At 53.1% G+C, this 12,989-nt stretch overlaps 1 protein-coding gene across 1 annotated transcript in view; it reads right to left on the reverse strand.

The window, feature by feature from the left end:
* The window catches only part of ADCY7 (adenylate cyclase 7), a 58,611-nt gene that overhangs the window by 34,082 nt on the left and 11,540 nt on the right, over nucleotides 1–12,989 (reverse strand). Inside the window, exons 2-3 of the mRNA XM_011988657.1 lie at nucleotides 2,850–3,269; nucleotides 548–751 (exon numbers count right to left, since the gene is read on the reverse strand). Of these exons, the coding sequence (XP_011844047.1) occupies nucleotides 548–751; nucleotides 2,850–3,065 (420 nt within the window). The 5' untranslated portion in view covers nucleotides 3,066–3,269. The remainder of the gene's footprint in view (nucleotides 1–547; nucleotides 752–2,849; nucleotides 3,270–12,989) is intronic.

Genomic DNA, 12,989 nt, shown 5'->3' on the forward strand with positions numbered 1-12,989 from the left:
GGCCCACTGGTCAGAGCGTGCCACTGCTTGGTGACAGTGACCATCCAGGACTGGGCCTGTGACCACAGTCAGGTCAGTGTGGCTCAAGCCTGCAGGTTGAGCTGGTTGAGAAAGGGGCCTCTGTCTCAGCTGAGGTGGGCAGCCTGGAGCCCTGTGGCCTTCTCTGCCCCCACCTGGGGACAGCGTGCCTGGGGCTGAAGCTGTCCAGAGGCCCCAGGTCCAGTTATCCCGCTGGAGCCCAGCACTGACTCCTCGGCCTTTCCTGACACAGGAACCAGTTTGTGCCTTTTTGCCTCTTTGAGCTGAAGTTCTGTCATCTCCAACCAAACTGGAGCCACCAGAAAGTGCTGCAGCCCAGCATCCAAAGTGGACACTCTCCCCACCTCAGCCCTGTCAATGCTGAGAACTCACAGGGACAAAACCAGCCTGGGGCCATCCTAGACACACAGCCAAGCGTGGGGCAGGAAGGGCCTGTGGCATGCCCACCAACCACGGGGATGGGAGCTCCTGAGGGCGCAGCCGGCAGGGAGTCCAGAGTCCCCATTACCTGCTCCCACGCACAGGCCGCCTTCGTCCACGCGTTAAACACCAGCACGTAGCCCAGGGCTACCAGGCAGGCCCAAGTGAGCAGCGCCAAGGCCCTGAGCCAGCGCCGCAGGAGACACTCGACATACATCAGCACAGTGAGGGCTGCAAACACCGCCAGCGCCAGGAACGCCATGCCCAGAATGGCCTGGTGTCTGGAGGGGTCCTGGGTAGAGCAAACAGACAGAAATGCCTCAGCTTTTCCCAGTGCAGAGCCACCTCCTCCAGAAGGCCTGCTGGGCCGGCTGCCTCACTTACAGCTTCCTCCACATGAAGGGTGTGGATGAGCCCTCCCACGCCTGGTTCCCGCTCACCTTCTGGCCTTTCTTTGTCACCTCTGCCAAGGCTGCCTCAACCACCCCCTTCCCATCACCTCGGGAACCAGAGCATCACCCACAGTCCCGCTCATGATGCCATCACTCTCCATCCCTGCCTCCTCTCTGGATTCCCACGGTGCTCTGTGCACAGCCACAAGTGATACCACAAGCACAGGGCAGGACTCGTTCACAGGCAGAGCCCTGGAAAGCTGCCCAAAGAGGACACTGCACCCGGCCCTCAGTGAGTGAGCAGAGGCTGGTGAGGGATACCAGGAAAAGTCATCCCATAGGGGAGGAGCTGGGGCAACAGCACAGAGGTAGGACGGGACGGGCACAGCATCCAGGAGGTCCGTGGGGGCAGAGGCCTGATCTGGGGGCTGGCACACAGTAGCAAGCGTCCTGTGGTTGATAGCCACATGGATCCAGGCTGCACTGGCAGCTGCTGGGTTCTGGCCACTTGACTCGTATAAACACCCTGGAGTTTCCGAGTGTTCTTCCAGAACTCTGCTAATCAAATTTACATTCACTAAAAAGAAAATGGGCCGGGCATGGTGGCTCACACCTATAATCCCAGCACTTTGGGAGGCCGAGGCAGGTGGATCAGCTGAGGTCAGGAATTCGAGACCAGCCTGGTCAACATGGCAAAACCCCGTTTTTACTAAAAATACAACAATTAGCCAGGTGTGGTGGCGTGCGCCTATAATCGCAGCTACTCAGGAAGCTGAGGCAGGAGAATCACTTGAACCCAGGAGGTGGAGGCTGCAGCGAGTTCAAGATGGTGCCATTGCACTCCAGCCTGGACAACAAGAGCGAAACTCTGTCTCAAAAGAAAGGAAAGGAGATGGGAGGGGAGGGGAGATGAAAAATGCAGTTCCTCAGTCACATTACCCACTTTTTAAATGCTCAATAGCTGAACACAGCTAGTGGCTGTACCAAGGCAAGTGCCTGGGCCAGAAATGACATGAGTGGTGCCAGCCTGGAGGGCTGTGTTAAAAAGAATTCTGAGGTCAGGCACAGTGGCTCATGCCTGTAATCCCAACACTTTGGGAGGCCGAGGATCGCTTGAGGCCAGGAGTTCAAGACCAGCCTGGGCAACATAGCGAGGCCATGTCTCTACGAAAAAATAAAAATAAAAATAAAAAATAGAAGGAGGATTCTGAGGACGTAGACAGGCTCAGTGTGGAGTGTAGGGATTGATTAATGATGTCTGCATGGGTACAGGAAGTGAGGGCAGTGATACGCAGGCCATCCCTGACCCAGGTCTTCAGTAGAATCAAATTTCATCATGGAGAAAAATGAGAATAGTTTATTCAGACAAGTTAATGTAATATCTAAAACCACTCCAGACTTCAAAATTGAATTAAAGTTAGAGAGGCTGGGCATGGTCATGCATGCTTGTAATCCCAGCTACTCAGGAGGATGAGCCAGGAGGATTACTTGAACCCAGGAGTTCAAGGCCAACCTGGGCAACACAGCAAGGCCCAGTCTCAAAAACATTTTTTTTAAATTAGAAACTTGTCTTCTACCAGTCTAAACGTGTTGTAAAAGACACAGCATTGGCCGGGCATGGTGGCTCACGTCTATAATCCCAGCACTTTGTGGGGGCCGAGGCAGGTGGATCACCTGAGGTCAAGAGTTCAAGACCAGCCTAGCCAACATGGTGAAACCCCATCTCTACCAAAAATACAAAAATTAGCTAGGCATGGTGGCACGCACCTGTCATCCGAGCTACTCAGAAGGCTGAGGCAGGAGAATTGCTTGAGCTCAGGAGACGGAGGTTACAGTGAGCCGAGATCATGCCTCTGCACTCCAGCCTGGGTGACAGAGTGAGACTCTCAAAAAAAAAAAAATAGCATTTTACAGAAGAGGAAACTGAGGCTAAGAGAAGATGGCAGCTTGGCCAAGGTTGGGGCTGAGATGTGAAGCCCAGGGGCTGCCCTCACTCACCCCCTGGCTGAAGGCGATGACGATGAGGGCCACGCAGGCAGTGGCGGCCACCAGCAGGAGCGTGAGCAGCAGCGGCCCATGCTGGCTGGTGAGCCGGTACTTCTCGTAGAGCGCATCTTGGTCAGGACCCTCCTCGCCCTCGTTGAGGAAGTAGCGCCCCTTGGCCGGCATCTTCCACCCTCGGCCGTTAAGGAGGCCCCAGGGCCTGGAGGGCATCTGTCTGCCAACGCCCTCCCCTGTGGGCCTAGGCCTCTGTCCTCTCCAAGGCAGGCAAGCAGGGCTGGGGAGAGGGCCTCTGAGCCTGCTGCTCCATGGCCAATGAGGGGTCCACACAGCTCTGGCACCAGGCCTCACTCACTGTGCCGCCGGCATCCTCCTGTGCATCCAGACTGGGCTGACTCCACACGCAGTTCCTCAGCTCTGCGGAGATGAAGCAGACAGGAGCTTGACCTAATGGGCCAAGTCAGGGGAGGGCTGGCACTGGGGAGAGCAGGGCCCAGGCCTCACAGCACCAAGTTTGATTTATCCATCTTAACCCTAACCTAACTTTTATGTCCTGTTGTTGTAAAGCTAGTCCCCTGTGTCTTCTAGAACTGCACTGTCCAAGATAGTAGCCACTAGCCACATGAGGCTGCTTTTTTTTTTCAAGACAGGGTCTCACTCTGTTGCCCAGGCTAGAGTGCAGTGGCATGATCATAGCTCACTGCAGCCTCAAACTCCTGGGCTCAAGTGATTCTCCCACCTCAGCCTCCTAAGTAGCTGGGACTACAGGTGTGCACCACCACATCTCCAGCTAATTTTTAAATTTTCTTTTGTAGAGATAGGGTCTCCCCCTGCTGCCCAGGGTGATTTTGAACTCATGGGCTCAAGCTATCCTCCTGCCTCAGCCTCCCAAAGTGCTGGGATTACAGCCACCATGCCCAGCCACTATTTTAAATTAAATTTAAATTAATTTAAAATCAAGTTAGAAATTCAGACCCTCAGTCACACTAGCCACATTTCAAATACTCAACAGCCAGCCAGGCATGGTGGCTCATGCCTGTAATCCCAGCACTTTGAGAGACTGAGGGAGGTGGATCACCTGAGGTCAGCAGTTCGAGACCAGCCTGGCCCACAGGGTAAAACCCCATCTCCACTAAAAATACAAAACTTAGCCAGACATGGTGGTGTGTGCCTGTAATCCCAGCTATTTGGGAAGCTGAGGCAGGAGAATGACTTGAACCTGGGAGGCAGAGGTTGCAATGAGCTGAGATCGTGCCATTGCATCCAGCCTGGGCAATGGAGTGAGACTCTATCTCAAAAAAAAAACAAAAACAAAAAAAGTCAAATACTCAATGGCCACATGCGACTGGCGGCTGCTGTACTAGACAGCACAGAAAAATACAGCATGTCTATCATCACAGAAACTTCTACAGGCCAGTTCTGCTCTGCACGTTTCTCTGTTTTGCTTTCACACTAAGGTCTCTGATTCATCTTGATTCACTCTGGGTATCGTGTGAGGTAGGGATCAAGGTTCATTTCTTTTTTCCACATGGATATTGAATTATCCCAGTAGTGTTCAGTGAACCAGCAATCCTCTCACTGAATTTCAGTGGAGCCACCTCTCTCATAAGTCAGGTGATCATACAGATGGGGTCTGTTTCCAGACTCTGCTCTGTCCCCATCGTCCTGGTGCGAACACCACATTCACTTCATTTTCCAGTGAGTCTCATGTCTCCAGGCACAGAGCGTTCCAAGCTGTGATCCTAGGAGCCCTGAGATTTGGGGACATGCATCAGGCCCCTGATGGGAAGGGAAGGTCGGAGGGCATAGACTCAGGCATGCCTGCTTCAGCCAGAGTAGCCCCCTGCATCTGTGTTACAGTAAGTTTCACATAAAACTGCATTTTGCATTTTCTTTCTTTCTGTTTTTGTTTGTTTTTTGTTTTCTTTGAGATGGGGTCTCACTCTGTCACCCAGGCTGGAGTGAAGTGGTGTGATCATAGCCTGCTGCAGACTCAACCTCCCCGGACTCAGGCAATCCTCCCACCTCAGCCTCCTGTGTAGCTGGGACCTGAGCCTGGGGAGGCTTAGGCTGCAGTGGGCCATGTATTTTTTGTAGAGATGGGGTTTCGCCATGTTGCCCAAGCTAGTCTTGAACTCCTAGGCTCAAGCAATCTACCCTCCTCAGCCTCCGAAGTGTCAAGATTTCAGGCATGAGCCACTGTAGCCCGCAAAAATCTTGTTTATTTGTTTAAATAGCCCACTGACATAAATTTCAGATGTCTGCAAGCCTTGCTTCACAGAAAAGGAAGCTGAGTCTCAGAGAGGGACACAGTGGCCCCTTTGTGACACACTGTGAGCTGACCCCCAGGCTTGCCACGCTCAGCCCATACGGGCTCCTTCTTTCCCCAGCACCATTCATTCCTTAGCATATTCATTGATTCCAAAAAGGCTTGTGAATCACACCTACGCCTGCCAGTCCTTACGCCTCCTGTGTGCTAGGCTGGACTCTCTCTCCCCAGTGATCCCCATCAGTCTCCAAAGGAAGGAATATTACCAAAAATGTGCAATCCCTCACACAGCAATGGGGACTTGGGGACAGCTGCCATAGTCCCAACAGGACCCTTGCATGAAGGGGCCACCCTGGACCAAGAATCCAGGCCCCCAGTGTCCTCCAGGCCTGCCTTGGATTGGAACCAGAGCAGGGCCAGAGGCAGAGGCTGTCTCACGGCAGGGAGGCTGTGAGACATGGGACGGCTCAGGGCAGTCATGGGGCACAAATGGCCAGCCACCAGCGGAAGCTTCAAAGGACAGCTGGTCCAGCGGAGGGAAGGCGGCCAGACGAGCCCCCAGCCCCCAAAGGTAAAAAGCAGAATATCCAGGGTCCCCAAGTCTAAGGGAAGCCCCCCAACCTCAACACCTGCTACTATGAGATCCCAGGGGCCACCTTGATTCCAGGAGCCACCTCGGGCTCTATTTCCTCTGGAAGTTCCTATTCCATCACCACACACCAGGAACAAAATGCAAAAACCACATATTTGGGGAGGGAAGAAGGGGTCATTTGCTGAGGAGCCCTGTCTCCTTCAGTGCCTGGGCAGGTGTCTACAGGCCTTAGCACCTGTTCAACGAGGGGCAACCCTTCTGGGGTGTGGCCCAGGGCTGTCAAAGTGCCCAAAGTGCTCAGACAGGCTGCAAATCTGATTTCTATGTAAAATGAGTTTTAAATGTTGGCAGCTGATTTCAAATTTTGCAGTGATTGCAGCCCACTAGTGTACAACCTCTAAATCTAAACTAACCAGTCTATTCCACAAGAGGCATTTACTGTGTGCTAACCATGTACATCCAACCCTGTGCTGCAGGGTTTGCCAAACGAGATACGGTCCCTGCCTGAGACACATTCAATCCAGCCCCCTCCCACCCCAAAATAGCCCTTTGCAGTAATAACAGCAGCAGTTCCTGCCACCCCCGGCACCTGCACACACATTCACTCTCATCTTCACAACCGGCAAAGGCCAAGGTGGCACCACCGTTTCACACCTGCAGAACTGAGCCCAGACAGGCAGAGTGGTTGCCTAAGATCACACTGCTGGCGCTGGCAGACAGAGGGGCTGGGATGCAAACCCGGGTCTGCCAGCTCCCAAACCAGGGCTCCTCAGCCCAGGCTTCCCCACTGACATCCCGGGGGACCGAGCCAGATGCCACAGCACACAAACAGCAACCTTGCCTGCCCCCTGGCCTGCTGCCAAACACCAGTGCACCAGGACGGCCAGACTGAGAAGCTCCAAACACCAGAGGGCTGAGGCCACTCCCCACAGCTGCTCCATCTCCCAGGCAAAGCCCCCAGACCAGAACTGAGGCGGCCAGACACGTGCGTGAAAGTGCAAGTGTGACTGTGTGTGGACACACCCACTCCAGGCACACAAAGCCAGGCTGGGCCACCACGAGGAGAGGGAGGAACCAGCTGAGAGGGCCCCAAGGGCCCGTGGGAACCCAGGCCTGGTAAACACGCCTCTGAAGGAACTCATTAGGCCACTTTCCGGGCAACGGCAGGCAGGGGCAGGTGAACAGTGGACAGCACGGGCACAAGGACTTCGGCCCATCCAGGGACCTTGGCCAGCTCCTGGAACAAGCCGGGCACCGTGAGGCCTGGGGGGAATGAAGTCACTGATCACGTCTCCAGAGGGGTCCAGGAACCCACCACCAGTGGCATGTCCCCAGGCCAGCTCCTCCCTAGGAGCCACCCTGCCAAAGTCAGACCAAGAGGCACCCCCTGCCCGGGAAGTTTTCAAGGCCTCCTGTCCAATCACCAGTTCTTCCACCAGTCCTCAACTCAGTTGGCAACAGGGAGGGCCTCCCCACAAGGCCCTGGATAAAGGAACTCTTCCGCCATGTCTGAGACACATCCAATGCAGGGCCCCCTGGATTCAATGACCCTGCTGTTAGTGCACACCTGCTTGCTAACAAATGACCCTGTTGTTAGCGTGCACACCTCCACAATGGGGCTCACCACCTCTCAGGGCAGTCTCCTCCATCACTGGGTACTTCTCTGGCCCTGAGGCCTCCCTTAGCTCAAGCCAAGCCCTGCCTCCCTGTCACTCCCTCACCCACACTGCATGGGTCCTGTCTGACTTCCAAAGTCACCAAGAGCAGAAGTATCAAGTCCCCTCTTCCTGAGGAGACTACAGTCCCAGAGGCCCTTACTTATTCTCACCTCACGACCAGCCCGGTGGTACAGCAGGGTAAGCAGCCCCATTTTAAAGAGGAGGGGACTCCCCTGCGGGGAAGGTGTCCAGATGGGAGGAGGGTGTTTCATGCTTCTGCTGTGCAATGTCCCCTCTCCCGACCCTCAGTACCCTGGTTCAGGGGCCACATGACCCTGGTATAGACAATCAGCAAAGTCCCTCTCAAGCCTCAATGCCACAGGCCTGGGCCGTGAGGGCTGTCTTTGGACTTCTGCTGACCCAGGGAAAGAAGCGTTCTCTTTTGTTGCTGACCTGGCACTGTCAGCAGACACCTGAGCCACCACAAGGAGAGAGCCCGCCTGAAAATGACACCAACATGGAGAACTGGCACAAGACAGGGGCGTGGCAACACCTCCTGGGGCCACAGGAGCCAGCTGTGCCTGAAGCTTATGCAACCTCTAGATATTTAACCACATGGGACAAGCAATGCCTCTTTCAGCTTCAGCTAGTTTGAGCTTCTGTCACTCGCAACCAAGAGTCTCAAAGTCCACATCGGGCTTCTGGACCCAGTTTGTTGCATCTAAAAAGCACCCATGGCCCCTCAATGGGTTCAGAGTCAACTGGAAGGGTCCCAGTCAGCACAGAGGTGACAGTGTGATGCTGCAGATACAAGCAGTCCTCCAGAAGGGAGCTGGGGCTTAGAGGGGACAGCCCCGCTCATCCCTCCATCACAGGAGGTCAAGGCTGAATTCACTGAACTATGATCATGCCACTGCACTCCTGCCTGGGTGACAGAGCAGAACCCTGTCTGGAAAAAAAAAAAAAAAGCTAGAATTTAAACATAGGATATCTGGGGTCCCTATCAGCCTCATGGTGCTGGCATCCAGAAATCCCATGATATCCCAAAACACCAACCTTTTCCCCACAAACAAGGCCCAGGACAGAGCTATGACCAAGAGGTGGGGAGCTCAGGGGACCCTGTCGAATTACTTCCCTCTGCCTTGCAGGAGCAAGTTCAGGTCAGTGAACTCCAGGAGGGCCTCCTGCTCCAGGAAGCCCTCTGAGCAACCCCTCACACACCCTCTTATCCTGCAACTACGGCAGGACTGTGGTCTCCTCACCAAATACTGGCTGGCTGGGTCCAGGTTCTCCAGCCAGAAGAACTGCTGGAAGCAGAAGACTGGGATTCCATACTGCAACTGCAGGGCCAGGTCCCCGGGTGCTCGGGAAATCCTTCCCCAGTCCAGCTGATCTGGCAGTGTCCCCAGAACAACCACAGCCCTTGTGCAGAGTATGTTCTAGAAACCCCCAGCTTTCACAGATGCAGACAGGACAGCCACTTCCTCACCCAGCCACTGTTGGCAGAAACCACAGACTGGCTTCCTCCGGCCAAGCCTCAGCAGGCTCAGGGCTGCCGTGGGGCCCTGGTGGCCTCAAAAAGGGGAAGTGGGGACCTTGGAGTGGGGGGGGCATGGAAGCCTCCAGGGAAGAGGCCCCACTCCGGTTTCTGGGCCCACACCCTGCCTGGGATGCCACGCAGTTGTAGGTAAAAAAAAACCTGCATGCTCCATCTTGCCCCCCCGCCGGGCCTGCCGGCTCTCAGCTCCCCTGGTAGGCTGAGTCTCAGGCAGATTTTTCATTTGCCAAGGGAGTCTCATGTTAATGCGTCTCTCTCAAGGGACCCTGAGCTCCATGAAGCCAGCAGCTGCTCTGCCCAGTGCAGGCCTGACCCAAAGAGGCCCCCAGGAAACCTCATGGAACCCAGGGATTCAATTCTGCTGGTATTCAAGGTCCCACACCCCAAGCCCAGCCCTCCCCAGACCCTCCCTGTCCCCAGAGCTCTGCGGCCCCCATGCCCTGCTCTCCCAGGCCCCTCCCCTACCCAAAGGCCTTCCCATTGTGGGTCCAACATCCCAGCCCCCTGCCTCGCCAAACTGTCGTGGTGGGATCTGTGTGTGTGTCCCGCAGCTGATCCTGGCAAATGCCTGTGACATGAATGGCCAAGAAGGTTAGCCAGCCAGAATCCTGCGCCAGGCCCAGGGTAGGGAAGCACGCAGAGTGGCATGGGTGAGGGAGGAGGGCGCCACGGCTGAAGGATGAGGGCAGATGAAGAAAGGGCCTCCCTCAAGATCAGGAAGCACCTGCTGCACCCACCACACCTGCCTTACCCGCCACAGCACACCTCTCCCAGCTACACTCGGCCTCTGGGAGGATGCCTGCACCCAATCCCAGCTCTGCTACCAATGGCCTGTGAGTGGCAGTTGCCTGCACACTCTGGCCTCAGTTTCCTTATCAGTAAACTGGGGGTGCTGATAGCCAGGTCGTCTGCACAGGTCATGATATCCAAGAGGCCAAGCTTGCAGGACAAATTGGCAAATGGCCAAGAAGTCAGGTTTAGTGTCAGAGGAAGCCCTGCAGGGTCAGAGTTCAACCATGGGGTCCAGGGAGAGGGAGAGGCAGATGCAGAGTGGGCAGGCCCCCACCCAGGCCCCCCACTGCATCTCCTGATGATAGCCTGCAAAGTTGCCCAGCAGGGGCAAAGGCTGAAGTTCCCCAATGGCATGACTGCCAGCCAACCCTGCTCCCCCTCCACAGCCCCCAAGCACCCCCAGGCTGACTCTGTTCCCACTCCCAGGGCACAGGCTGCTGATCAGTCTTGGGGACCAAAAACCTGCATTCCAGTCCCAGCTTAGCCACCAACATGCTCTGTGACCCTGAACAAGTCTCTTGCCTGACCTGTGCCTTAGTTTTCCCTCTTGCAAAGAAGGGGCTGTGTCAGACCTCTGAGACCAGCTCTGGCCTAGTTGGAGCTGGACTAGGGGTGGAGGCTGAATCAGTAAATGAAAAGGATAAGGGACTGGAGAAAAACTGAGGGAAAAGGCTGAGGTTCTCGCCTGGCCCCAGAGAGTCACTTCTAGGGATGGGTAGAAAGTTGTTCTTTGATTCTTTGGGACACAGCTAAGGTAGTGTTAAGAGGGAGATTCGTAGCATTAAATGCCCACATCAAAAAGTTAGAAAGATCTCAAATTAACAACCTAACTTCACAATTGAAAGAAATAGAGAAGCAAAAACAAATCAACCCCAAGCCTAGCAGGAGACAAGAAACGACAAAAATCAGAGCTGAACTGAAGAAAAACAAGACAAAAAACCATTCAAAAGATCAATGAATCCAGGAGTTGGTTTTTTGAAAAAATTAATAAAATAGGCCACTAAACTAATAGAGAAGATCGAAATAAACACAATTAGAAATGACTAAAGGAACGTTACTAATGACCGCACAGAAGTAAAAAACAACCATCAGAAACTACTACAAACACTTCTACACACAAAAACTACAAAATCTAAGAGATGGATAAATTCCTGGACACACAATCCTCCCATGACTGAGCCAGGAAGAGACCAATAATGAGCTCCTAAACTGAATTAGTAATAAATAGCCTACCAATAAAAGGCCAGGACCTGATGGATTCACAGCCAAATTCTACCAGATGTACGAAGAAGAACTGGTACCATTCCCACAGGAACTATTCAGAAAAATTGAGGAGGAGGTACTCCTCCCTAACTCATTCTATGAGGCCAGCATCACCTTGATACCAAAAACTGCCAGAGACACAACAATAAAAGAAAAAAAAAAAGTGTTCTTTGTTCCTGAAATCCTCCCCTCCACTTCATTCATTTGGTTAAACGTTACCCTGATCAATCTCTCCTTTAAAATGCACCCCCAAGGCTCCAGCGGCCAGGGGTATGAATCCAGGTCTACTATGTCTCATGCCCATTCTAATGCTAGTTAGTGACTGCCCAGGGGGAGTTCGACCATGCATTCCTTCAGCAGCTGTGCACTAATGCCTTCTGTGCACCAGGCGCCAGGCCAGGTACCAAGAGGAAATTCTGCTCAGGAAATGAGCTCCCAGGAGGCAGAATCCTTAGCACTGCCCCAACCAGGGTATCTGCTAGGGCTCTGAACACAGTGGGTGTTCAGGCAACAGTGTTTATCAACTGACTAACCAAGCAACCAGGATCCCCTGTTGGAGGAATAGCCCTACTTTTTCCTCACTCTTGCTTGAAATTCCATTAGCGATTCATTTCTTTAAGCACTGCCCTCACTAGCCTCCCCCTTCAGAAGGGAAACACTTTCACGTCCACATTTAACAGATTTCTGATCCCTTTTCCCTTGATAAGGAAGAACAGAAAGGGGAAGTCCAGCTGACCATGGGGGACCTCAAGTGGTGCTCATCCTGCCCAGGACAAGAGGGTGCTGGCTGACTTCGCACATTGCCTAGGGCCCCACCCTGACAGTGGGTCCAGCAGTGACAGCAAGACATGAACGGGGCTAGGAGGTACAAGAAGAGCTCCACAGACCTGGCACGGTGGCTCACATCTGTAATCCCAGCACTTTGGGAGGCCAAGGCAGGTAGATCACTTGAGGCCAGGAGTTTGAGACCAACCTGGCTAACATGGTGAAACCCCATCTCTTCTAAAAGTAGAAAAATTAGCCCAAGGTGGTGGCGTGTGCCTATAGTAGTCCCAGCTACTCAGGAGGCTGAGGCATGAGAATCACTTGAACTCGGGAGGTGGAGGTTGCAGTGAGATGGGATTGCGCCACTGCACTCCAGCCTGGGCAACAGAGTGAGGCTCGGCAACAACAACAAAAAAAAGATCCATTTCACAGGCCCATGGACAGATGCAACCCAGAGTAACCACTGTCCTGGAGGGGACAGGAAGGATGTGCATTTGAGTCTTAACTCTTAGGCTGCTAGTATTCTGTTTAGAAAGGCAGCATCCACAAGACAGAAAGCAAACTGGATTCACAACTTATACCAGGATTATTTCCAAAGACAGCAAGAAACTATGGGAGAATTATCATATAATGCTATAGTGAATATGGCCTTTTTATCCTGACACAAAACCCAAAAGCCATAAAGAAAAGACTGATAAATTCAGTTACATGAAAAAAAAAAAAAATGGTAAAAACTACCAAAAGCACAATCAAAAGACATATGACAGATTAGGGGAACATTCATGATTCACATCACAAGGAGCTAATCTCCTTCATATGTAAAAAGCTCCCACAAATCAAAAAGAAGACCAATAACCCAATAGAAAAATGGGAGAAGACTAGGAAGAGAAAGTTCATAGAAAAGACAATCTAAATGACTCTTCAACATTTGGAAGGTCCAGGCATGGTGGCTCACGCCTGTAATCTCAGCACTTAGGTAGGCTGAGTCAGGCGGATCACATGAGGCCAGGAGTTCAAGACCAGCCTGAGCAACATGGTGAAACCCCATTTCTACTAAAAAATGTGAAAACTAGCCAGGTGTGGAGGTGCATGCTTACAATCCCAGCTACTTGGGAGGCTGGGGCACGAGAATCACTTGAACTCAGGAGGCAGAGGTTGCAGTGAGCCGAGATCATGCCTGTACACCAACCTGGATGACAGAGTGAAGCTCTGTCTCAAAAAAATAAATAAATAAATAAAT

Source organism: Mandrillus leucophaeus, unplaced genomic scaffold, assembly GCF_000951045.1.
Source record: "Mandrillus leucophaeus isolate KB7577 unplaced genomic scaffold, Mleu.le_1.0 Scaffold333, whole genome shotgun sequence".
NCBI lineage: Eukaryota > Metazoa > Chordata > Mammalia > Primates > Cercopithecidae > Mandrillus > Mandrillus leucophaeus.